Source organism: Pseudorasbora parva, chromosome 25 (assembly GCF_024679245.1).
Source record: "Pseudorasbora parva isolate DD20220531a chromosome 25, ASM2467924v1, whole genome shotgun sequence".
In the NCBI taxonomy this organism is placed as follows: domain Eukaryota; kingdom Metazoa; phylum Chordata; class Actinopteri; order Cypriniformes; family Gobionidae; genus Pseudorasbora; species Pseudorasbora parva.
This window is the reverse complement of record NC_090196.1, coordinates 19,429,949-19,455,655: the sequence shown is the minus strand read 5'-3', so window position 1 is coordinate 19,455,655 and position 25,707 is coordinate 19,429,949. Positions and strand designations below refer to the sequence as shown.

General features: G+C 43.3%; 1 protein-coding gene across 1 annotated transcript; it reads left to right on the top strand.

The window, feature by feature from the left end:
• Window positions 1-1,818: 1,818 nt before the first annotated feature.
• Window positions 1,819-25,073, top strand: mxg (myxovirus (influenza virus) resistance G). Its single transcript, XM_067436269.1, has 13 exons — window positions 1,819-1,975; window positions 7,780-7,976; window positions 8,148-8,285; window positions 20,859-21,013; window positions 21,169-21,307; window positions 21,412-21,610; window positions 21,892-21,970; window positions 23,344-23,466; window positions 23,780-23,912; window positions 24,010-24,165; window positions 24,344-24,420; window positions 24,513-24,722; window positions 24,817-25,073. The coding sequence occupies exons 1-13, from the start codon at window positions 1,908-1,910 to the stop codon at window positions 25,048-25,050; spliced, it is 1,908 nt and encodes a 635-aa protein (XP_067292370.1). The 5' UTR covers window positions 1,819-1,907; the 3' UTR covers window positions 25,051-25,073.
• The last annotated feature ends 634 nt before the right edge of the window (window positions 25,074-25,707 follow it).

Here is a 25,707-nt window from a genome sequence, read left to right as displayed (position 1 = left end):
AAAACACTTTTCTTTTGAACTGGAGTTTAAAAAAAGTTAAGCAGAAAATATGGTAGCTTATGTAGGCTGTAACGGCACTTGTTTTAGAGTAATGCTATTGTTAACCATTTTCTTTCCCTATTAATGTTTGCTGCTCATTCTACACGATGTGATTGGTGCGACCAGAGTTTGGCGTTTACAGCTCAGAAGAGTACTGAGAGTTGCTAGACGACACTCGCAAGCAGATTAGATTTGCTGCCGCTAGGGTGTGTCTAGATTTCGAGGCTAACGTCTAGCATCAACAAGGCATTTTTCGCCCACAGGACTGCCGCATACTGGATGTTTTTCCCTTTTCACACCATTCTTTGTAAACCCTAGAAATGGTTGTGCGTGAAAATCCCAGTAACTGAGCAGATTGTGAAATACCCAGAATGGCCCGTCTGGCACCAACAACCATGCCATGCTCAAAATTGCTTAAATCACCTTTCTTTCCCATTCTGACATTCAGTTTGGAGTTCAGGAGATTGTCTTGACCAGGACCACAACCCTAAATGCATTGAAGCAACTGCCATGGGATTGGTTGATTAGATAACTGCATTAATGAGAAATTTAACAGGTGTTCCTAATAATCCTTTAGGTGAGTGTATATGTATACTGTAAAGTTATTCACTATCTTTCTTTACTCTATATTTCTTGTGTTTCAGACTAATTCCTCTACTGCCTGTAATTAGACCACAGCATATTACAATACTTTCCCTAAACCAACTCACCTGTCTCCTCATCCTTTTATAAACTGTGCTGTGAGTGACCGGCACACAGAGGGCATCACTCATTTAATTATAATCAGATCCTGACAGTCAAAGTCTCAATAATAATACTTATAACACAAATAAAGTATATGTATAACATAAATAAATTATAGTAAGTAAACTTAAAGCACTAATCATGCATGTAATTATTGTTCTAATTTAGCACCTAAAAGTACACTAAATACACATAAAGTTATGCTTTAATACAACTTAATTACAAATAATATATACACTGTAAAAAAATATGTTCAATAAGTTATGAGAACATATGTTTTTACATTGTTTTACCTTATCAAAATAAGTTAAGAAATGTTAACCTTTTTTTATTAGTTATACAAGATGTAACTCATTTTTTAAAGTCAGTTTAACATAATTTAAGTTGAAATAACTTAAACATCCAAGTCGATTGTACTGCAAACGTTCAAAATTTGCCTTTTTTTAACAGTGTACTTAGTCCTCCAAAATTAGTTGTTCCAAAACAGCACACTTCAAGTTTACTAACACACTTAAAGTGTACTGATAATTAGCCGCAAGTAAACTTGCCATACTTTTTCCCCACTAGATAGTTATCAGGGTTGTGATAGGCTACAGATCCAGTCTGAAACATGTGATTTCGACCCCTTTTGATTTATCAGAAACAGCCTGTTTAGGTGAAACCTAGCTACGATCTATTTATTTATTTAACATTGCTTCATTTTCACTTTTTTTGTTGTCAGACAATTTCAAGGAAATACTTGCTGTGACTTGCTTTCACCCTTTGCAAGTGAAAGTGAAAGTGAAAGTGCCCCTTTCGATCGCACAATGCTCCGGTTGTCTCCCGCGAACGCGATTTCCACCCGCACCGAGCGGGCTTTCTAAAGAGGTGGACCCAACCTGATAAAGCATGTCTGATAAAGCATGTACACATACAAACCCTCATGAGTCATGATCTACTTTTATTGTCAATCTCATTAGGGGGTGTGATATAGCCTAGACCACTATAAATTCAGTCCGAATCACAGGGTTTGGTGTCTATTCTGCATCGCCACAAACAAATGTGTTTGGATAAAAACTAACATTTTTGAGAAGCACTCAAAAAGAAGAATATTATAACTAACTTTTTTCGTTTTAAGACGAGGCATGTTTTCTTTTCTTTCAAACGGTTCTAATTACAATAATGACAACGATCAACGTTCTCAAAATGAAAGGTCAGTAAAATGTTTAATATTTATCTTATAACTTTGAGATGCATATTGCATATGCTTTTATAGGCCTAATTTATTTTTAGTATATGCTCTGAAGTAAAAAAAACATTTAAAATGTTATACACATATGAAGTTTATTTCATTCATAATATAAAGTGCTTTACTTTTTAATGCAAGAGAGCAACTAAAATGATCATTTTAAAATAATTTAAGAAATAGGCTAAAAAAACAAAAATAAAAACAAATAAAAAATAAAAAGAAGTCAAATAAATAAGAAGCATAGTGATAAAAACATATCTTTGAAAAAATCTACATAATGCATAAAAAAATTCACTTTTTTGCATTTATGAGTTTAAGGGATGAAATAATATAGTTAAATTCAGCAAGAAAGAGAGGAAAACTTAAAGGAGATGTAAGCCATCTTTGCTTTGAAGAATTTAGCATACAAGATACAGAAATTAACGATATATTCAAGGGACAGCAATTTGGGGTTTTCATAATAAAAGATAATTTTCTTTATCTTTTAAATAATAAAAAAAGATTTTATTATTTAAATAATACAATTATTTAATTTTTTTAAATAATTAAATATATGCCCCCCCCCCCATCACCTTGTTAGCCCTGTGTATTTAGTTCTCAGTTTCCCCTCAGTGTTTGTCCGTCGACGTCCCTGTAAAGTGGTGTTTTGTCCGTTCCTGAGTTGTTTATATTAAAGTTTCCTGTTCCAAGTTCTCCTGCGCCTCCGTGAGTTTGACATTGGCACCACAGTCTGTAACAGATAGAATATTTGTTCTATAGATATGAAGGATTTTATAATGAATTTCCTTGACTTTGTTAGATATACAAAATGTACTTGGTAAAAGCCAGGCTTTTCTCCAATTTATATTTGTTACAAGAGAACCCAGATAAAAGCAATTATCCAAGCATAAAGCCAGATAAACGCTGTTACTTTTGCTGAACTTAAGGTGATTTTTGATTAATTCAATTGAACCCGCTGGGATTGCTTTTATCAAGGTATTGTATTCCTTTCGTGGAACTGTAAAGTTATGGAGGTTCAAAAATTGCTTATAATTCAGAATATTTCCAAAATCATAAAAAATAGATCAAATGCAATGGAAGTTATTATTAAACCATAGAAGAAAAGGGGGACTTATTTCTAACAGTTATATCAGCGTTGTTCCAAAGGATAACTTTGTGCGGGGAAAAGCTAAGGACAAAACACAATTACCACGAGCAAAGGCATTGTTGATGAAAATGTTAAAGATCTTATTTGGAATGAAAAACCATAATGACTATGGGTTCCCTATTGAGAGGTCTCTCATATTGCGTATAGGAAAAGCTCCTTTTCTCGAGAAAATATGAAGCAAAACTTTATTATATAAAGGTATCTATGTCAAGTGCAGTGTCGCTGCACAGCAATAGCACGGCGCGAGGAGCGCTCTGATTGGCTGGGCCGCGGCAACTGCAGTAAACCTATGGAGAGGCGGCTGAGGAGAGCGAGCCAATGCGCTCTAGAGAGACCACCGAAAAAGGGACTTAAATTAGCATACTGGAGGCTATATAGGACCCTGGTATCAGATTTTATCTTCTTCAGCGACACCGTCGATGACCTTTGGAATCGAGCAAACCGTCGTCGAAAAGCAACCAGCGTAACCTCCCTGCAGCCCTGAGGACGCCGGGTTCCCACCGGGTCTCCGCCTTCAGCCACCTGCGTTCCAGCTGCGCCATCCGGTGTTAAATATCCTTTATTCTAAGTGTCTATGTTGTGTGTGTGTGTGTGTGGGTTGCCGCTGCAACGCCATTTTAAAGACGCTTGTTCTATGTGAGGAATCTCTCCCTCTTCTCTCGTTCCGCTGTGCCGAAGAACAAACTCAAGCCAAAGCTCTCTTCACTCTGCCGCCACCGCGGCTCTTCTTTCCGCTGCCGCCGCAGAGCTTTCCTCACTCTTCCTCTTCTCTCGTTCCGTCGCGCTAAGAACCGCTGCGGACAGAGAACACGAGAGTAAAACAAACTCAAGCCGAAGCTCTCGTCACTATGCCTGTGCTTAAGAAGTGCCACGGACAGACAGAGCTTTCCTCACTCTTCCTCTTCTCTCGTACCGTCGCGCTAAGAACCGCTTTTCTGCTGGCTTTGGCCTCAGTTAAGCGATTGGGTGGCTTACACGCACTCTCCGTGAGCCCTTCCTGTCTTGAGTTCGGGTCCAACAACTTCAAGGTTGTTCTCAAACCGAGACATGGCTATATACCCAAAGTGCTATCAACCCCTTTCAGTATGCAGGTCATTACACTGCTTCCTTTACGCGCGTCTCAGAGAGAATAAGACGCAAACCTATTCTGCCCAATCAGAGCATTGAGATTGTATCTAGAGCGCTCCGCCCCCTTCAGGCAGTCGGATCAGCTCTTCATTGCTTCGTTGGCCGCACTAAAGGTTGTGCTGTCATAAAACAAAGACTCTCCAACTGGATAGTGGATGCGATCTCACTAGCAAATAGGTCTAAGAACCTAACCTGTCCTACAGGCATTAAAGCCCACTTCACTAGAGGCATGGCCTCGTCTTGGGCTTGGTCATGTGGCACTTCCATGGAAGATATCTATGCGGCGGCAGGCTTGTCCTCTCCGTCAACTTTTATCAGATTCTACAATTTGAAGGTTTCAGCTTTACAAGCAGTGCTTTTCTCCGTCTAGGGCTCTGTCTGCACTGCAGCCCTGGCAACACGATTGCTTATATTGCGTTCCGCTTATACACAATCGTTCATAAGCACCATAACACTCTACCATAGATCTGTTCAGGTGTTCAAACGAACCGACTCTTTCGGTTCTTATCATTCCCCTTATGAAGCCCGTCTGTGTCGGTCTCTCTAGTTTTTTTTTTACTTTCCCTCATTCAGTTGGGGATTTTGAGTCAGTCAGCACGCACAGCATTTTACATTGTGTTCCCATACACAATATGAGAGACCTCTCGATAGGGAACATACTCGGTTACCTGAGAGAGGGAACGAGTATTGCGTTCTGCACTGTGCTTGTGCTTCTCAGGTGTCGCTTCAGTCGATTTTTAAAACCTGATACCTATGGCGAAACAGGGTCCTATATAGCCTCCAATATGCTAATTTAAGTCCCTTTTTCGGTGGTCTCTCTAGAGCGCCCCCATTGGCTCGATCTCTTCAGCCGCCTCTCCATAGGTTCCTGCAGTTGCCGCAGTTCCTGTTAGATACCTTTATATAAAAAAGTTTTGCTTTATATTCGCGAGAAAAGAAGCTTTTCCCATACGCAATACTCGTTCCCTCTCCCAGGGAACCAAGGTTACAAAAGTAACGGAGTACATTCATAAGGCATCTTTTCAGACAGCTTACTTTAAAGGTGTTTATAGTATCTGCAAAGTCCAAAAAGTCAAGGCCGCTTTCACCCCTGGATTTGGAGAGTACTTCTCTTTTTAACTTGTGAGGCTTATTTTTCCAAATGAAATCCAAAAATATTTTGTTAATTTCTTTTATAGCTTTATTTTGATTCACAGATCTTTATATCAGTGCGCTCCTCTTTAAAAGTGTTGTTCATTTTAAACGGCTGATGGGTAAAGTATTCTTAAAGGTCCCTTTCTTTGCATGTTTTCGAAGCTTTTTGATTATGTTTACAGTGTGCAATATAACACGAGTTCATGTTTCATGTGTAAAAAAACAGTATTTTTCACACAATTTACTTATCTGCACACCGCTGTTTTCTCTGCCCTAAAAACGGCCTGATGATTTCCTTGTTCTATGAAGTCCCTCCTTCAGAAACACGTAACGAGTTCTGATTGGGCCAATGCTTCCCGTATTGTGATTGGACAGCAGCTTGGCGCACTTTGTCCGGGAAGGTCCCGCCTCTTACCATAACGGGGAGATGCAAGCGCTGAATGCGCGCTCTTCTCCACGTGGGAGAGCAACAAGACCACGCCCCCTATGTTGCGTGTTCTTGTGGGCGGAGGGTTAGTCAACAAACGGTTCTAGTGACGTCATTCCTGCAGGAAGTGCAGGGGTGTAGTCCAAACCGGCCGCTCACTGTAGGCTTTGAAAGGGAACTTCTGTTAAATAAAATATCTAGCTTGGCATTGAACTTTGAGCTTTATAATTTTACAGGTATTATTTATGCTCTAACAGAAACATTTCACAATAACTAAAGTTTGAAAGATGGAATCGCGAAGAACGGGACCTTTAATATGCATTCTAAAAATCGGAATAATTCATAATAAATAATTATTCACGGAGATGTGTAAATTATTGTATTCCTTTTTTATTCATAATTTGTGCAGTCCCAACTTTTTTGGAATCGGGTTTGTACACACAAGCCCTCCGCAGTTTAACAAAGCATGCTCAAACTCTGGGATCAGGACTGCATTTCCCGATAACGTTGTCTCTTAGCGCTCTACGAAGACTCTAAAGGTATAACTTAACTGAAGGTATACCATTTCTAGGTGTGTTCCCCGAACTATACCTTAGTAGGTCGCTTAAGGTATACCTTCTTAAGTGCGACGTTAGAGGGTGCTGTTCGTGGCGGTGGTGCTGAATTGGCTTCTATCGTTGGCTCAAGAATCGATTATTTACTCTATGCAGGGGCTGTTTCACTGCGTTATGCGAAACAAATTATGTTCTTTATAAAAGAAACACTTCAGAAATAGTTGAACTTTCATTTATCATACAAAATTGCACCTAAATTTTACATAATTCTGAAATGAGTGCACGAACAAGCAATCTCATGCTCAACGGCACCATGAGCATCACGCGTCATTTAAATTATTACAATATATTTTCCACAGTGTCTTGATTTAATCCACAACCAGGGATGATTGACCATGCAGCAGCTGCATCACATTATTGTGTAAATAACTAATTTATATTATTAGATGGCCTACTCAATATAAACGCAACACGCAAAACATATAATCAGCTGCTACTATATGGCGGAGAAAAAAGAAGTAGCTGATTTTAGTAGCTGAGCTCCGTCCAGTTTGTCTCGGCAAAGCTGGTCCAACAAGATCTAAAAGCTGCTTAATTTGCTGTCGTGGTAGGCAATTTTTTTTTTTTTATAGCAGCCTTCTGACATGGGACTAAAGTTTTCACGTATGAAATAGTGCACATACACTAAATGGCTCCGCGGATGGCGCTGTCTTTGATTTTGCACAATTCTATTCGATGCCTCGCTGCCAAAGTTTGACTAAACTCCCCTTCACAATCATTCCCTTTAAATAGGCTCCTAAGCTTTTCCTGTCTAATGGCTTGCCAGCTGATGTACCTTTGGATAATATCATTAAAAAGCTAACAACCATTGGTGTTTGTAATGAAATTTTATGACAATGAAATTTCTTATGACAATTTTAATCCTTGCATAAAAAATAAAAAAATAAAAAACAAAACAAAAAAAATATTCAACTAGCCTAATTGAACACTGGGTGTATATTACAACTTCGGAATTATATTCGGATAGACTGACATATAAAGAAGCTTTTTTTCACAGTGGTGGCCACTAGTGGAAGGAACTTTTAATAGTGATAAGGTATAGCTAAGAGTGGTCCAGACCAACCTTACGAAAGTATGACTTAAAGAAGGTATTCTTAACTAAGTTCGTTTCGGGAAACACATATTAACGTTAAGGGATACCTTAAGGTATAACTTAAAAATGACGTAGAGTTAAGAAGGTTTCGGGAAATGCAGCCCAGGACTAAGTTACTGCTAATCCCCAACAAATAAAAATTAACTTAATTAGCCTTTTTCTACAAAATAAATACAATAATACAGTGCCATTTTAGAAATAAAATGTATGTTTTTATCTTTACAGTCAGGAAATCAAAGGAGAAGTTCACAGCGTTTTAGATGAGAGCATTCGTCCGTACATTGATCTGATTGACACTCTGCGGTCAGTTGGCATTCAAAAGGACTTGGCACTACCGACTATTGCAGTGATCGGAGACCAGAGCTCTGGGAAAAGCTCTGTGTTGGAAGCGCTTTCTGGAGTTGCATTACCAAGAGGAAGCGGTGAGGACTGGTTTTACTCTTCTTTCGATATTCATATATATTCAAATTGAATGCAAATAATAAGAGAATGATTTCTTTTGTCACCTGTTTTTGTATATACAATGTATTTGTCACATAATATTCACTGTTAATAATTCACTGTAGTTTTTAAATGAACTGTGTTTGCCATAGGGATTGTCACCCGATGTCCTCTAGAGCTGAGGCTGAAGAAGGTTACAGGTGGAGTCAACTGGAAAGCTGTTTTAACTTACCGTGATACGAAAATTACATTTGAAGATTCATCCTTAGTTGAAAACCACATTGAAAAAGGTTAGGAAAATGCCTTCAATCTGTTTTGTTTTCCAGTTGGAAGTGTTTAAAGCTTAAAAATACTATAATATGTACCTACAGGTGCTGGTCATATACTGTAATGAGAATATCATCAAAAAGTTTATCATCAATTTATTTCACTAATTCCGTTAAAAAAAGTGAAACTTGTATGCATTCATTACACACAGACTGATATTTTTCAGATGTTTATTTATTTATTTATTTTGATTATTATTACTGACAACTAAGGGAAATCCCAAATTCTCAGAATTTTTTTATATTACTTAAGAGCAATACAAAGAAATAATTTTTAGAAATCTTGGCCAACTGAAAAGGATGAGTATGTACAACACTCAATACTTAGTTGGGGCTCCTTTTGCCTGAATTACTGCAGCAATGCGGCGTGGCATTGAGTCGATCAGTCTGTGGCACTGTGTAACGGATTCACAGAGGCAGGATTCAAAAGCAAGTAATTAGTTTATTTGACGGATAGTGTCACAGAAGTCAAAACTCAGAACACTGAAGAAGTCCGGATAAGACAGAGCAGTGAGAGAGGCTCTGTTGGCGACACGGGCAGGCTGTGAGCAGCTGTGACTCGGGAGGTCGGTACAGGTAATCCGGGAAGGGATCCAGCGTTTCACGGAAGGGGGAAACGACAACCAACACGGAGACACAAGGGGAAACATCCAACAACGCTCTGACAAAGACAAGAGAGAAACAGAGAGACTAAATAGGGTGAAGGTGATGAGTTGCAGCTGGTGCAGGTGATCAGCCACAGGTGTGTGATGAGCCAATCCCAGGCTCCGCCCTCACCTACATTCAACACGCACCCAAGAGTGAGACAGGGAATCCATGAACCGTGACAGTACCCCTCCCCCTAGGAGCGTCCCCTGACGCTCCCAGCCGACCTTACCTGTTGATTGTAATCATCAATAAGGGAGTGATCCAGAATGTCCCTAGCAGGAACCCAACTTCTCTCCTCCGGACCGTAACCTTCCCAGTCCACCAAGTACTGGAAACCGCGTCCCCTCCGTCTAGAATCCAGAATGCGATTAACCGAATATGTTGGTTCCCCATCTACGAGTCGCGGCGGTGGGGGAACCGGGACTGGCGGATTAAGGTGGGAGTGAAAAACAGGCTTGATTTTGGATACATGGAAGGCGGGATGAATCCTCCTGTACGCCGGAGGGAGTTTGAGGCGGACTGTCACCGGACTAATGATCTTGGTGACAGTGAACGGGCCGATAAATTTGGGAGCAAGTTTATTAGATACGGAGCGGAGAGGAATGTTCTTGGTTGAAAGCCACACTTTTTGACCCACGACGTAAACGGGAGGCTTAGACCGGTGGCGATCGGCTTTAGCCTTGGTGCGCGCTCCCACCTGGAGCAGAGTCTCACGGGCTCTGGTCCATGTGCGATGACACCTCTGGATAAAGGCGTGAACAGAGGGGACCGCGACCTCGGAATCCAGACTAGGAAAAATAGGTGGCTGGTAACCTACACTACACTCAAATGGCGAAAGGCCCGTAGATGACACTGGTAACGAGTTATGAGCGTACTCAACCATAGAGAGTTGTTGGCTCCAGGATGAAGGATTCTTGGATACCAAACATCGCAACACTCTTTCCAGATCCTGATTGGCTCTCTCAGTCTGACCGTTGCTTTGGGGGTGATAACCCGAAGACAGACTAACCGTGGCTCCTAGTAATTTACAAAACTCCTGCCAAAATTTGGACACGAATTGGGAACCTCTGTCGGAGACCACGTCCATCGGGAGGCCATGTAACCGAAAGACGTGGTCTACTACAGATACCGCTGTCTCCTTGGCTGAGGGTAATTTGGGCAAGGGAATGAAATGTGCTGCCTTCGAGAATCGGTCCACGACGGTCAAAACGACCGTCTTGCCCTGGGAGGGCGGGAGGGCGGTAACAAAATCTAGAGCGATGTGGGACCAGGGTCTCGAAGGAACAGACAACGGCTGAAGTAACCCATGAGGAGGTTGGTTAGATGTCTTACCAACCGCACAGACCGAGCAAGCCAAAACAAAACTGTGAATGTCGCGAGCCATAAGTGGCCACCAAAATCGTTGCTTTATTAAACTGCTAGTGCGGTTTACCCCTGGATGACAAGCAATGTTGGAGCAGTGACCCCATTTGAGGACCTCGGATCTTAACCCCTCCGGAACGAACAAACGACTCGGTGGGCCGCCGGGCGGGGGCGTTACCCCTTCTAAGGCCACTTTGACCTTCGATTCGATCTCCCATGTGAGTGTAGAGATAACTATCTTCTCTGGCAAAATACACTCGGGAGTAACCGGGCGTTCGGAAGCATCAAAAATACGAGATAAAGAGTCGGGTTTGATGTTTTTAGACCCGGGGCGGTACGAGAGAACAAAGTCAAAACGTCCGAAAAAAAGTGCCCACCGAGCCTGCCTGGAGTTGAGTCTTTTAGCAGATCTAATATATTCAAGGTTCTTATGATCCGTCCATACAATAAAAGGTACCCCCGACCCTTCAAGCCAATGACGCCACTCCTCCAACGCTAACTTGACGGCCAACAACTCTCTGTTACCAATGTCATAATTGCGTTCGGCAGGAGAAAGACGATGGGACAAAAACGCGCACGGGTGCATCTTGTCATCTGAGGGAGAGCGCTGTGAAAGAACCGCTCCTACCCCCACCTCTGACGCGTCGACCTCTACCACGAACTGACGTGTTGAATCAGGGGCGACTAAGATGGGAGCCGAAACAAAGCGGCTTTTAAGTTTGGCGAATACAGCCTCGGCTGTATCGGACCACCTGAACGTCGTTCGGGGAGAGGTCAAGGCAGTCAGAGGTGCGGCTAGTTGGCTGAAATTGCGAATAAAACGCCGATAGAAATTGGCGAACCCCAGAAACCTCTGTAGGGCCTTACGGGAATCTGGACTTGGCCAATCCATCACAGCCTTAACCTTGTCGGGATCCATGCGCATTCCCTCCGATGACACGATGTACCCTAAAAAAGGAACAGACTGTGCATGAAAAGCGCATTTCTCCGCCTTGACAAAAAGCCCATTCTCTAGCAACCTCTGAAGCACTTGTCTGACGTGTCGAACATGTTCCTGGAGAGACGAAGAAAAAATCAAAATGTCATCCAGGTAGACATATATGAATTGGTCAACCATGTCTCTCAACACATCATTGACGAGTGCCTGGAAAACCGCTGGGGAGTTGGAAAGGCCGAAAGGCATGACCAAATATTCAAAATGCCCCCTGGGGGTGTTAAATGCGGTTTTCCATTCATCCCCCTCCCTGATGCGAACCAAATGATAAGCGTTACGTAAGTCCAACTTCGTGAAGACGGATGCTCCCTGTAACCTCTCGAAAGCTGAAGACATCAACGGCAAAGGATAGGTATTCTTTACCGTGATGTTATTCAGCCCTCGGTAATCAATGCAAGGTCGCAGGGAACCATCCTTCTTCCCCACGAAGAAGAACCCCGCCCCCGCTGGAGAAGAGGAAGGGCGGATGAATTTGGAGGCTAGAGAATCAGAAATATATTTCTCCATGGCCTCCCTCTCTGGAATAGAAAGAGAGTATAGTTTGCCCTTAGGCGGAGACTTACCTGGGAGTAAATCTATAGCACAGTCATAGGGACGATGCGGAGGAAGAGAAGCAGCTCGGGACTTACTGAACACTTCCTTCAGGTCGAGGTACTCCGGAGGCACGTTAGACAGATTCACCGTCTCACTCTGAAAAACAGAACGAGACACAGACGAACAAGCAGACACCAAACAAGACTCATAACATTTATCACTCCACGCAGACACAGAGTTTTGTCCCCAGTCAACCCTTGGATTGTGTAACTCCAGCCAAGGGTGACCGAGGACAATGGGAGCCAAAGGGGAGTCCAGGATGAAAAATGAAATGCGTTCAGTGTGGTTGCCGGAAGTGATCAGTGTGAGTGGTTCAGTGGTGAATGAAATGTCAGGGAGAACTTGTCCGTTAAGTGCGTTGACAGAAATGGTGTTCTTGAGTGCAATGGTGGTTATGTTGAGTTTATGAACCAGGGCAGAGTCAATGAAGTTACCTTCCGCTCCCGAGTCGAGAAGGGCAAGGCTGGAATAATCCTGAGCTGCCCACAGCAATCTCACCGGGAGGAGAGTGGAGGATGAGGTCTTTTCCACGGAGATCCCGCCCGACAGTAGCCTTCTTTTTACCGCCGGGCGTGGTCTTTTACCGGGCAGGAGTCTAGCAGGTGTCCGTTCCCGCCGCAGTACAGGCAAAGACCACGGGATCTCCGTCTCGCCTTCTCCTCCCGGGAGAGCCGAGCTCGACCCACCTGCATGGGCTCCGGGTCGAAGGTGTGGCTGACCGCATCCGTAGTGCTGGCCTGAGGGCATTCGACGCTCCCAAGCTGAGGCTCCATCCTGGACCTCAGCCGACTCAGACGAGCGTCCACCCTCAACGCAATATCGATGAGACCGTCAATCTTCTCCGGAAGGTCGATGGTAAAGATCTCCTTCTGGATGCGGTCAGCCAGCCCATGCAGGAACATGTCCCACTGTGCCTCCTCGTTCCACTTGCACTCGGCGGCCAGGGTGCGGAACTCGATGGAATAATCCGAGACCGAGCGGTTACCTTGACGGAGCTCTGCGAGTTGACGTGCCGCTTCTCTTCCGGTCACCGCTCGGTCAAACACCCTTCTCATCTCCGCCGCCAGCGTCTGGAACGAGGAGCAGCAAGGATGTTGATTCTCCCACACCGCCGTTCCCCAAAGTGCGGCTCGTCCGGAGAGCAGGGTGAGGACGAATGCCACCTTGGATCTCTCCGTGTTGAAAGTCTGCGGTTGAAGAGCGAAAAACAAGGAACACTTGGTAAGGAAGGCTCTGCAAAAATTGCTCTCACCGGCATAACTCTCGGGGGTAGGCAGACGTGGTTCCGGTTGCCGCGATGCGGATGGTGTGTAGGGAATCGGCGGTGGGTCGGGCACAGTGGGACCGACGAGTTGTTGCATCTGTTGGGTCAGCTCGGCCACCCGTGCCACCAAGGTGTGTACTGCCTTTCCTGTGGCAGTTAAGTTCGCCTCCTGCTGGTCCAGTCTCTCGTTGCTGCTGGTCAGTAGGGCGTTGATACTCGCTGAATCCATGGTTGGTCAGAGCGTTCTGTAACGGATTCACAGAGGCAGGATTCAAAAGCAAGTAATTAGTTTATTTGACGGATAGTGTCACAGAAGTCAAAACTCAGAACACTGAAGAAGTCCGGATAAGACAGAGCAGTGAGAGAGGCTCTGTTGGCGACACGGGCAGGCTGTGAGCAGCTGTGACTCGGGAGGTCGGTACAGGTAATCCGGGAAGGGATCCAGCGTTTCACGGAAGGGGGAAACGACAACCAACACGGAGACACAAGGGGAAACATCCAACAACGCTCTGACAAAGACAAGAGAGAAACAGAGAGACTAAATAGGGTGAAGGTGATGAGTTGCAGCTGGTGCAGGTGATCAGCCACAGGTGTGTGATGAGCCAATCCCAGGCTCCGCCCTCACCTACATTCAACACGCACCCAAGAGTGAGACAGGGAATCCATGAACCGTGACACACTGCTCAGGTGTTATGAGAGCCCAGTTTGCTCTGATAGTGGCCTTCAGCTCTTCTTCATTATTGGGTCTGGCATATCTCATCTTCCTCTTCACAATACGCCATAGATTTTCTCCATAGGGGTTAAGGTCAGGCGAGTTTGCTGGTCAATTCAGAACAGGGGTACCATGGTCCTTTAACCAGGTACTGGTTGCTTTGGCACTGTGTGCAGGTGCCAAGTCCTGTTGGAAAATGAAATCTGCAAGTGAACCGCTATTAATGACATATGATTTGATAATGGATGTGTGTTTGTGTGTGTTTCACTCATTTACCTGAGGAGCGTCACTGGAATACTGCAAGCAGAGAGCTGTAGATCTCATTTCTGCTCTTCTTCAGCGTTCTTTAGAGCATTTGCAGTACAGCGTGTGGCACCAGGTGTCTTCAATATTGAAACTTTTCGCAATATTCTAATTCTCGGAGATACTGAATTTGGGATAGTTATAATCATCAAAATTAAAAGAAATAAACATTTGAAATATATCAGTCTGTGTAATGAATACATATAATATACAAGTTTCACTTTTTGAATGGAATTATTGAAATAAATCAACTTTTTGATGATATTCTAATTATATGACCAGCACCTGTATAAATGTAGTATGTGGCTTAGACCTGTGCACACCAATACTTTTCTGAAAAGCTTGCTTTGACAAGCTGTTTCGAATCCCAGAAATGAATCTCAAAAGAACTTAGTTTTGGCTTGATTTTGTTTCGAAATGAGAATCACACCAGTTCATTCTTTGAAGTATATCGGGGCCTTAATATTGAAACAAAGCAAGTAACTTGCAGTTTTATGACTACAGAATTACTGTACTACTCACATTACATAAGTCTTCTTTTCATCTGTAAACTTGATGCCATCAATGCATTTACTACACTACATAATGCAAACAAGGATATTTGACCAAGATTAAACATTATAGAATGATAATATTAAACATGCTCAGATCATGTCGCTGAACACATCATACTTATAAGGATGGTTCACCAAAAAGGGAAAAATGTATGTTAATTTACATTACTTTGGGACTCGGGAGTCAATAAAACATAAACAGGGAAAGAAAAAATGATGCACCTTAATGCAAGTGAACGTAATTGTACGTTTATATATGGGTTGTGGGATCAAGGGTAGGGATCAGCTCATAATGTGACAGGAAGTTTGCTCTCCAGACTGTCATAAACACGCTCAGGACCATTTGCTGAGGCTGTGGATTACATATAATCAGATTACATTGGTCTCCTCTCCACCAATCAGCTGGTGTGTGGTTGTCACATGCCTGTCCTGTCTTGTGTGCACATGTGGGTTTTGTCATTCTGAGCATGTGCTCATGTAATTGTCTGATCCCTCCCCCTTGTTATCTGATTAGTGTTGATTTCTCCCACCTGTTCCTTCTTAATTTCTTCCCCTTATAAGCTCCTTGTGTTTGTCAGTCTGTGTTGGATCCTTGTGTATATGTCTCGTCATCGTCTCCCGGTTCCCTGTGTGGTATGTCTTCAGTTCATGGTTTTTGATTATGTATTTTCCCCCCTTGTGGGTTTTGTTTTGAGTTTATGTTTTATTTTATAAATAAATATATCATTTTCTGCACTTGAGTCCTCGCACCCTTTTCCCTTGTCTGTGACGTGACAGAAGGATCCAACCAATGTCGAGGACTCAGCGGAAGAGGATTTCGCCCCATCTACCTGCTCCTACTGTCTCGTGCTCCCACTATGAGCGCATCCTGAGGTTCCAGACCTTAGCATCCCTCCGCCAACATGGGACCGATCTGAGGAGTTTTGCGATCGAGTTTCTTGAAGCAGCAGAGGGATTGAAGCTGAATGAGGGCCCTCTTAAGGATCTTTTCTTTTATGCGCTCGATGGGCCCATGGACTGGCTTTTTAGGAGCATGTATGATGGGGGGACTTTTGAGTCAATGGTGGAGGGTCTCGCTCGAGAGCAGGAACGAGCTGCCAGGGAGATTATCCCTGTACCGGTGGTCTCAGTGCCGGTGGATAGTATTCCAGTGGTCCCTGTGCCTGTGGTCCCAGTACCGGTGGATCGTATTCCGGTGGTCCCGATGCCGGTGGTCCCAGTGCCGGTGAATTGTGTTCCGGTAGTCCCAGTGCCAGTGGATGGTGTGCCGGTGGACCCTGTTCCGGTGGTCTGGAAACGGAGGAGGAGAAGGAAGGCTCCCTCCGTGCCTATTCCGGTGGTCCCTATACCGGTGGATTGTATTCCGGTGGTCCCTATACCGGTGGATTGTATTCCGGTGGTCCCTGTGCCGGTGGATAGTGTTCCAGTGGTCCCTTTGCCGGTGGATCGTGATCCGGTGGTCCCTGTGCCGGTGGATCGTGTTCCGGTGGTCCCTGTGCCGGTGGATCGTGTTCCGGTGGTCCCTGTGCCGGTGGATCGTGTTCCGGTGGTCCCTGTGCCGGTGGATCGTGTTCCGGTGGTCCCTGTGCCGGTGGATCGTGTTCCGGTGGTCCCTGTGCCGGTGGATCGTGTTCCGGTAGTCCCAGTGCCGGTGGATCGTGTTCCGGTGGTCCCTGTGCCGGTGGATCGTGTTCCGGTGGTCCCAGTGCCGGTGGATCCTGTGCCGGTGGTCCCACTGCCGGCGGATCGTATGCCGGTGGTCCCAGTGCCTGCGGATCGTGTTCCGGTGGTCCCTATGCCGGTGGACTCTGTTCTGGTGGACACCGCTGGGCAGGAGATGCCTCCCAGGCGTCCGGCTCTCACCGCGCCTCCCAGGCGTCCGGCTCTCACCGCGCCTCCCAGGCGTCCGGCTCTCACCGCGCCTCCCAGGCGTCCGGCTCTCACCGCGCCTCTCAGGCGTCCGGCTCTGCTCGCGCCTCCCTGGCGCCCTGCTCTGCCCGCGCCCCTGAGGCGTCCTGCTCGGCCCGCGCCCCTGAGGCGTCCTGCTCTCCGTGCGCCGCTGAGGCGTCCTGCTCTCCGTGCGCCGCTGGGGCGTCCTGCTCTCCGTGCGCCGCTGGGGCGTCCTGCTCTCCGTGCGCCGCTGGGGCGTCCTGCTCTCCGTGCGCCGCTGGGGCGTCCTGCTCTCCCTGCGCCGCTGAGGCGTCTTGCTCTGACTGCGCCACCCCGGCACCCTGCCCTGCCCGCGCAAAACTGGCACCCTGCTCTGACCGTGCCTCCCTGGGTGTCTGAACTTTGTGGGCCACCATGGTCTCCTGAACTTTTTGTTTTCCTCATGTTTCCCTTGTTGTCCCCTCCCTTGTCTGTTCCTTCCTTGTTTGTTTCCCCTGTCCCTCCCGTCCCGCCCTGGTCCGTCCCTCCCGTCCCGCCCTGGTCCGTCCCTCCAGTCCCGCCCTGGTCCGTCCCTCCAGTCCCGCCCTGGTCCGTCCCTCCAGTCCCGCCCTGGTCCGTCCCTCCCGTCCCGCCCTGGTCCGTCCCTCCCGTCCCGCCCTGGTCCGTCCCTCCCGTCCCGCCCTGGTCCGTACCTCCCGTCCCGCCCTGGTCCGTACCTCCCGTCCCGCCCTGGTCCGTCCCTCCCGTCCCGCCCTGGTCCGTCCCTCCCGTCCCTCCCTGGTCCGTCCCTCCCGTCCCTCCCTGGTCCGTCCCGCCCATCCCTAGAGGAGCGTCTGGTAGCCGCTCCTTAAGGAGGGGGTAGTGTCACATGCCTGTCCTGTCTTGTGTGCACATGTGGGTTTTGTCATTCTGAGCATGTGCTCATGTAATTGTCTGATCCCTCCCCCTTGTTATCTGATTAGTGTTGATTTCTCCCACCTGTTCCTTCTTAATTTCTTCCCCTTATAAGCTCCTTGTGTTTGTCAGTCTGTGTTGGATCCTTGTGTATATGTCTCGTCATCGTCTCCCGGTTCCCTGTGTGGTATGTCTTCAGTTCATGGTTTTTGATTATGTATTTTCCCCCCTTGTGGGTTTTGTTTTGGTTTTATGTTTTATTTTATAAATAAATATATCATTTTCTGCACTTGAGTCCTCGCACCCTTTTCCCTTGTCTGTGACGTGACAGTGGTGAGCGTTCTGGCGCAATATGGCTGCCGTCGCATCATCCAAGTGGATGCTGCACATTGGTGGTGGTTGAGGAGATTCCCCCTTCGTAAAGCGATTTGAGTTCCTAGAAAAGCGTTATATAAATGTAATGGATTATTTTTATTATAATAATGTTGTAAATAAATTAATTGTTTCGCTTCATATAAGACCTCAATGTAGCCTATTGTGAGGGACATTTTTTTTTTCTTTTGCCTGTATATGTTGTTGTTGTTGTTTTTTATCTCAAAGTGATGGTAGCCATTCACTTGAATTACAGGGACGGATTGGCAATCTGTGCATTCTGGAAAAGTCCAGAACGGCCGTCCAGCCGAAGGCGGTCGCCCGGCAGTCGGTGAAAAAAAAAGAAGTCTAATAACTCGGGCTGTCAAAATTAACGCGTTAATAGCGCGTTATGGAAATTCATTTTAACAGCATTTTATGAACAAGAGCGCTCCCAAGTCTGTGTTCTTCACACTGTTCGCGTGAATTGCAGCACAGTTTGGTGGGCACACACACACACACACACACACAAAATACGCACTATATGCCTACTCGTGGAATATGGACCTCCTCCAGGTATGGTGCCGTTCTGGTACACTCCCAGGTCCGCATGACAGCTTTCACATTACCCATTTTTTCATACGAACTGTGCCCTGTGCTGAATTAAACTGCCAGTGTAAAAACCCTTTATTTACATTCTTAAAATGAGAGAAACACACTGCTTATTCTGAATTTTTAAGCTTATAGTTCTTTGAAAAACATCTATGACCTTGGATACATGTCTAGTCTTCATGCTCTGAGTATGGTTTCACCAATAATAAACGTACATTTGCATAAAGCACGCATATGTTCATACCCATGTTGATTAGAGTATTACAAACTTGAAACATATTCATTTAAGGTATGCCTACATTTAGAACTGATAAAAATGTGTGATTAAATACAATAAAATATTTAAATTGATTAACAGCCCTACTAATAACACAATATGAACAGTCATCAGCAGGGGCACTAATACGATCACATATAGGCCTGCTGCTACGTGCAAAACAAACAACAACAAAAAACCTGAGGAAGACGAATCTGCCTACTAGCCAGTTTTTAAATGGTCCCCAGATTTCTGAAATCAAATCGTGACAGAATCGCAAACAGAAAACGTAAGGAAAAAGGTGGATGGGAAAAATTTAAGGGGGGGGGGGGGTGAAACACTCAGTTTCAGTCAATCTCATGTCAATCTTGAGTACCTATAGAGTAGTATTGCATCCTTCATATCTCCGAAAAGTCTTTAGTTTTATTATATTTATAAAAGAAATATGGGCTGTACCGAGTCTTTCCGGAAAAAAACGAGCGCCTGGAGGTGTATCGTGTGGGAGGAGCTAAAGAATGACGAGAGCGCAAAGTGGTGATGTCCTCAAGCGTGGAGAAACTCATGGCTATCGAGCTCAGCTAATACAGATAATGATCCAGAATCATTAGGAGGCTGAAATAAATTGAGCAGAAGAAACGGCTACAGCAGGACGTCCGTCTCTGTGGTATGTACTGTATTTAGTGCCCTGTCAACATTTGTGTGTCTTTACTCGCAGTTTATGAGGACATGATTCGGTTTATGGACTATTGTATGCGACTAGACCTTAGCAGTAGCAAGCAAAACAGTTTTGCACGTCAGACTAGTGTAACGTTATACAGAGAACAACAATGGAGTAACCGTTAGCGCCTTTGAATGATGAAGCACGCGATCGTGTCGTTTACTGATGTTTACTCACGTGACGATAGCCAATAGCATAGACATTTGAAGCAGTTTTACTCCCCGGCTGCTTCCAAAGCAGGACCGAACCTTTATCACTGGGACCGCTCCGTCAAAAACACACTTCTTTGGTATGATTTGGTGAAGTCCTGACAGCAGTGAACGGTGGAGATCCACTTTAGCGACGCGACTGAAGCGTTGTGCCGCTTCCCGTCATTTTTGCGCTCAAATCGGTTCAAATGCATCACTCCCTTCCCGGAATGCTGTGCTGAAACATTGAAGTCACCCATAGGAATAAAGTGGAGCGCGGCGACTGGATCTGCATCTGAGTGTTTACGGGCGTGCATTTCCTCTCTCGCTCTAGTCACGCGCGCGCGCACCCTACCGGGAGAAGAGCCCGTACAGCCCATACAAGGACCTTCCGTTCTATTAACGTCAAGTGGACCCATACTCGAAAAAAACTCTCCAAAACTTGTGAGAAACCGGAAGGAGTATTTTTGACAAAGAAATACTCCATCAAACGCCCAACATTAGTTTTTGAAACTTTGTCTATGTTTAGGATGGGAATCCAAGTCTTTAACAGTGTAAAAAGCTCAGTATGCATGAAACAGCATTTCACCCCCCCTTTAAAGGAATGAGGGCCAATTATACAGTGTAGTACATAGTACACCATAGTACAGTGTCTGTTGCGCATGGCTAGGGATGAATGGACGGATGATGGGCCTATTTGGGAGAAAGTCCAGGGCTGTTTTTTTAGCCCCAGTCCGTCCCTTATTATATGAAACACCAAGGACCATGTTTTTAGCTAAAAATCTTTTTTACCCGTCTGCATCTGTTGGCGTTGGTCAGGGATTGGTTTCATCTGACTGAACATGTTCAATCAGCGTTTGTTAGTGTCTGTTATTGTTCATAAAATTCTAAATCCAACGGCCAACTTTGTTAGCGTTGCCGACTCAAATCTGTGCGATGGGAAAATCCAAGCAAAAATCGTGTGAGGGTGTAGTCCACATTTGGAATAATTTTGTCAAATAGTTCCACTTAGGATACAGGGATAGTTATTTGTAACTGTAGCATACATTTCTCTATTACAGTGTGTTAACTCTACTGTAGTCTGCTGTAGCCTGACATTTGACATTTTAGCCTTGCATAACCATGCAGAGGTGCTCTGTATTAAACTGTGCATTCAGGTTGAAAAACATGTAATTATGTGGAATGTGTGTCCTACAGCCCAGAATGAGCTGGCAGGAAAAGGGGTTGGAATATGTGATGAGCTCATCACTTTAGAGGTCATGTCACCAGATGTGTGTGACCTCACACTGATCGATCTACCTGGAATTGCCAGAGTCCCAGTTAAAGGACAACCAGATGATATTGGAAACCAGGTGAGCAATATAATCTCATTTTGCACTTTACATTTCGCATTAAACCAGTATTAATCCGAGTTTTAAACCTTGTTTTTATGTCTTGTAGATGTCTTGTATGCCACATTCAGTACTTCAGTTATTCTGTTTTTAAACTATGCCTTCATGTCTTGTAGATCAAAAGACTGATCAAGAAATTTATTGAGAAGCAAGAGACTATAAACATGGTAGTGGTCCCTTGTAACATTGACATTGCAACAACAGAAGCGTTAAAAATGGCACAAGAAGTTGATCCTGAGGGGAAAAGAACTGTCGGTAATGAAGCAGATGATCCGCACGACATCTATCAACAAATATCTTAAAGCATTTCTGTCAGAAAATTTGCAGATTTTACAAAATATAATTTTTCATTCTCACAGGCATTTTGACCAAGCCAGATCTCATAGACAAGGGAACAGAGAAGAACATTCTGGACATTGTTCAGAACAAAGTGATTCCTCTCCGCAAAGGTTACATCATGGTGAAGTGTAGAGGACAACAGCAGATCAACGAGAACATTTCTCTGGAGAAGGCGATGCAAATGGAGAAAGATTTCTTTCACACGCATGAAAAATTCAGGTTACAATCTGAAAAGAATAATTTAACATTTTATTCTCTAAATGATGATTTGCACTGTTTAGATCAGGCTGCTTTTTTCCAGTTTTCTAGCATAGCACTGAACTGAAGTTAGCATATTCAGCAAATGTATCTTTAAAAGTACTTTTAATAATTTTAGTTTGTTAATTAATGTTAGTAATGTTCACTTTGCCCAAACCACAGTTATCATATTTTTTTTAAATACCTGATTATCAAGCTATATAGTAGTCCACCGTCCAAAAAATGCTTTTATTTTTCTACAGATTCCTCTTGACGGAGGATAAAGCGACTGTTAAATGTCTTGCTGTCAAGCTGACTCAGCATCTCGTTGGTCACATCAAAGTAAGTTTCTAATGGTCAAGGATGCAAACTTCATTTTAAAATAGAACATCACTGTTTTCAAAGGAGGTCATGGCATTAAGAGCAATATTTGTATTTATTTATTTTAGTTCGTTGCGGCAAACATATTTGACAGCGTTCATTTGACTACAACCACTGCTAATTGTGAACAGTAAATAGTAAAGCAGTAAATCAAAAGAAAGAACAGAATCTTTTAAAATATAGCTTCATGCTTTCTTTTTTATCAACATTTGAATGTGGGTAAGTTTCATAAAAATAAAATAATAGCAAATCCTTTTTATCAAAGACTACAACTTGCATAAGCCATGATTTTTTCACTAGTTTCTACCTCTTCGCTTGTGTTTTGATCTGGAGATTCTGTACCGTTTCAGAAGATGTGTAATGGCACTCTCTGCTGTATAACAGTGAAAATATGGATTGTCTGACAATTCTGTCAATGGTGGGGAAGCATTGTGTCATAAATGACGAAAAATTCCTCAATGGCAGGGAAAGGGTTCATATTTTTAAATTATTTATTTGGTTGTTTGTTTGTTTTCTTGTGTGAAAGCAAATAAGAGCCAGTGAAACTTAATGAGGGCACATATAACTCATTGAAACATATAAAACCTCTTTCTCTTTCTCTCTCTCTTTCTCACACTGTATGCACACACACAGACGCACAAGATGAGTAAAGAATTTTCTCTGATCTTTAATTTCTTGCCTTATTCACCCATCATTAGGGCTGGTGCTAAACTTTGCAGGGCAGTGGTCATCCAGGGCCAAATTTGAGGAACTGTCCGACAGTAATTTAGTGTTTTTAGTTGTATGTTTATGATGCTGTTTCATGCACTTCATTAGAAGTACGAACAAGGCCCAAATGGCAAAAATTGCACAAAACCCACTTTTGGTGTTAAAAACTACTGTCAGGGCTAACTAAAGACATGCAGTGAATTTTTTTTACTGAAAAGGCGTGGACAGAATTATTTTTGCGGCTGACCTTATTACATGTGCATTTCCCATTCAGATGCAAAATTTATAAGAGGATAATATTTAAATGAATCACTCAATGTGATTTACTGAGGTTTACCCTTGACAATTTATTGATGTTTGCGCAATTTTTACCGCTACCAGACGCTAACTGGTAGATTGTGTTGGTCATTATGGAAATGATCCGACTGCATCTGTTCATTTATTTGCATGTTGTCAGTAGATCACACCCAGAACTTTCCACTCCCATCTGCGCTTTTTCTGGATTGCGCTCTCAAGCTAATTTGCCATGTTTAGTAAATCTGTACATATTTTTCTATCACTAAATTTATTGAACATAGCGTGTTCTAAAAGCATTGTGTGAATTTGTTTTTATCCTTTTTTGTCAGAAATTACTGCCACAGCTCAATGAGCAGATAAAAAAGCAGTTGTGGGAGCTGAAGAATATGCTCAAAGAGTGCGAGGCTGGACCACCACAGGATCCTAAAATGGCCAAACAATTCTTCATTGAAGTAAAAATTTAATCTTAATTTCATTTTCTTGCTTCTCAAAATTATTATTTGAGGTCCAAGCAGCTGATGTGTCTCTAGATGTGTACCAAATTTTGTAAGATGCAGCCATGCTAATTTACATGTCTGCCAACACTTGTGTAACAGTTATGGCTACAATAAATTATTGCAATATTGACTATACTAAATCTTCCAGTATTGCCATAAAAATGATTTATGCAAGTAATTTATGTATGTTTTTACTGTATATTTATTTAATTAATGTTTAGTGTATAATGTATCTTTTTAGGTAACACATTTTTATTTTTGTCCTCAGACTTTAGCAGGATTCAATGATAAAATTAAGTCCATCTCATCTGGAGAGCTGATAACTGAGGGGAATTTGTTTGTCCAGCTTCGGGCTCTATATGAGAAGTGGAATGGCCATCTAAATGAAACAAAGACATCTTGTTAGTATATTTTTTAAGTTAAGACACCTAAATAAGTTTTTATTGACTCTGATGTTTGTGACTCTTCAAATGAAATCTTGTCTTGTTCCCAAACAAGTTGAAGAGTCGGCTAAAGAGATGATAGCATCCAGCCCGAAATACCGAGGGAGGGAACTGCCTTGTTTCATCAACTACAAAATGTTTGAGGACCTTCTGCAGAAGCAGGTGGCCACACTTAAAGAACCATGCCTCAACGTGCTCAACAGCATCAAAGGTACCATCACACATCTTCATGCTTAAGATATTTCTGGTCACTGGGAAAAGTATTATGAAACGAAAAAAGATGAGTTTATTACTGAACAACATTGGGAACGTTTTTGCAGTTTTAACACATCTGAATGGTGAGCCATTTGTGGCTGTTTGTCATTTAGATTTTTGTATTTTTCCTAAAGACATCATCATCGGGCAGTTTACTGCTGTAGTAAATCAGTGTTTCCAGAAATACCCTGCTCTTCGAGATATCACTATGGTAAATATTGGTCCTTATTAGTGGTAAATAAAACTAAACAATCATCAACTTTTAACCAAGCTTCCTCTATACTTTTTCATTTGACTACATAGGACAAAATCATCAACATTCAGGCAAGTCAGGAAGAGAAGGCAGAGCAGAGGATCTCAGAGCAGTTTGAAATGGAAAACATGATCTACACTCAAGATCCCATCTACTTGAAGATGTTGAGTGAGATTACAAATGAGGAGTTTTCAGAAGATCAGTTATCTGCTTTAAACAAAGCATGCAAGTACAGTGAAATGGTCCAGGCGTATTATGAGGTAGATCTTAGTTTTTCGAATGTGAACAAATATGAAGCTTTGTTCAGAGACTGTATAGACTGCAGTGCTAAGTAGCTCTTTGATTTTCTTCCAGATTGTGGTCCAGCGAATGGCTGACCAACTGCCCATGATGATCTCCTTCTTCATGCTGAAGCAGACTGCTAAGGACCTGTCTACTAGCATGTTGAGTTTACTGGACGGGGCAAATGTGAGCGAGCTCCTGTTTGAGGACTCTGATGTCGGTAAACAGCGCAGAAACCTACAGGCCCGCCTGGAACGTTTGAGTATTGGTCAGGAAAAAATTAACACTTTTATGTATAATCTCTAATTAAATTTTTGTAAAAAAAAGAAGAAGACTAGAGGAAATGATCTAAAAGGGCATCTAATGTAGGCTACTAGGGTTGGGTGATGTCCTTTTGGCAGTTGACGATTTTTGCAGTAAAACGGACAATGATATCGTCGTTTTTAATTTTTTTTATAAAAAATATACAATTCACTATACTCTGTATTTTAATTATTTTCATAAATACTATTTTCTACTTAAAAACTTTAATTTTGCACATTCCACTTAAGAAGCTTCCTTCCACTTAAGAAGAGTTCTGCACTTTTTACTTTAATAATCTCTTTACATAAATTCTATTTTCTACTTAAAACTATAATTTTGTTTTTGACCCCGTTTTTTGTATGTGAATGCTGTTTTACACAATGGGCTCAGATTGGTTAGCTGGCCCAGTGTGTTCTGATTCACTGACCGCCTACTGCACGTTTCTTGGAAACCCCTACCTTTACAGGTAGTCTGTAAAGACTGCAGATCTAGTGATCACTACTGAATGGCACCTTTTGTATTTTTAGAACGATTATAGCCAAATATCTGTCGCAAGAACTATTAACACAAAATAAACACTAAACATTGGCTTTACTATAGTAGCCAAATCAAATAGAACCATGTTTAGCCTGCCTGTAGATAAACAAGCATGTAGATAAA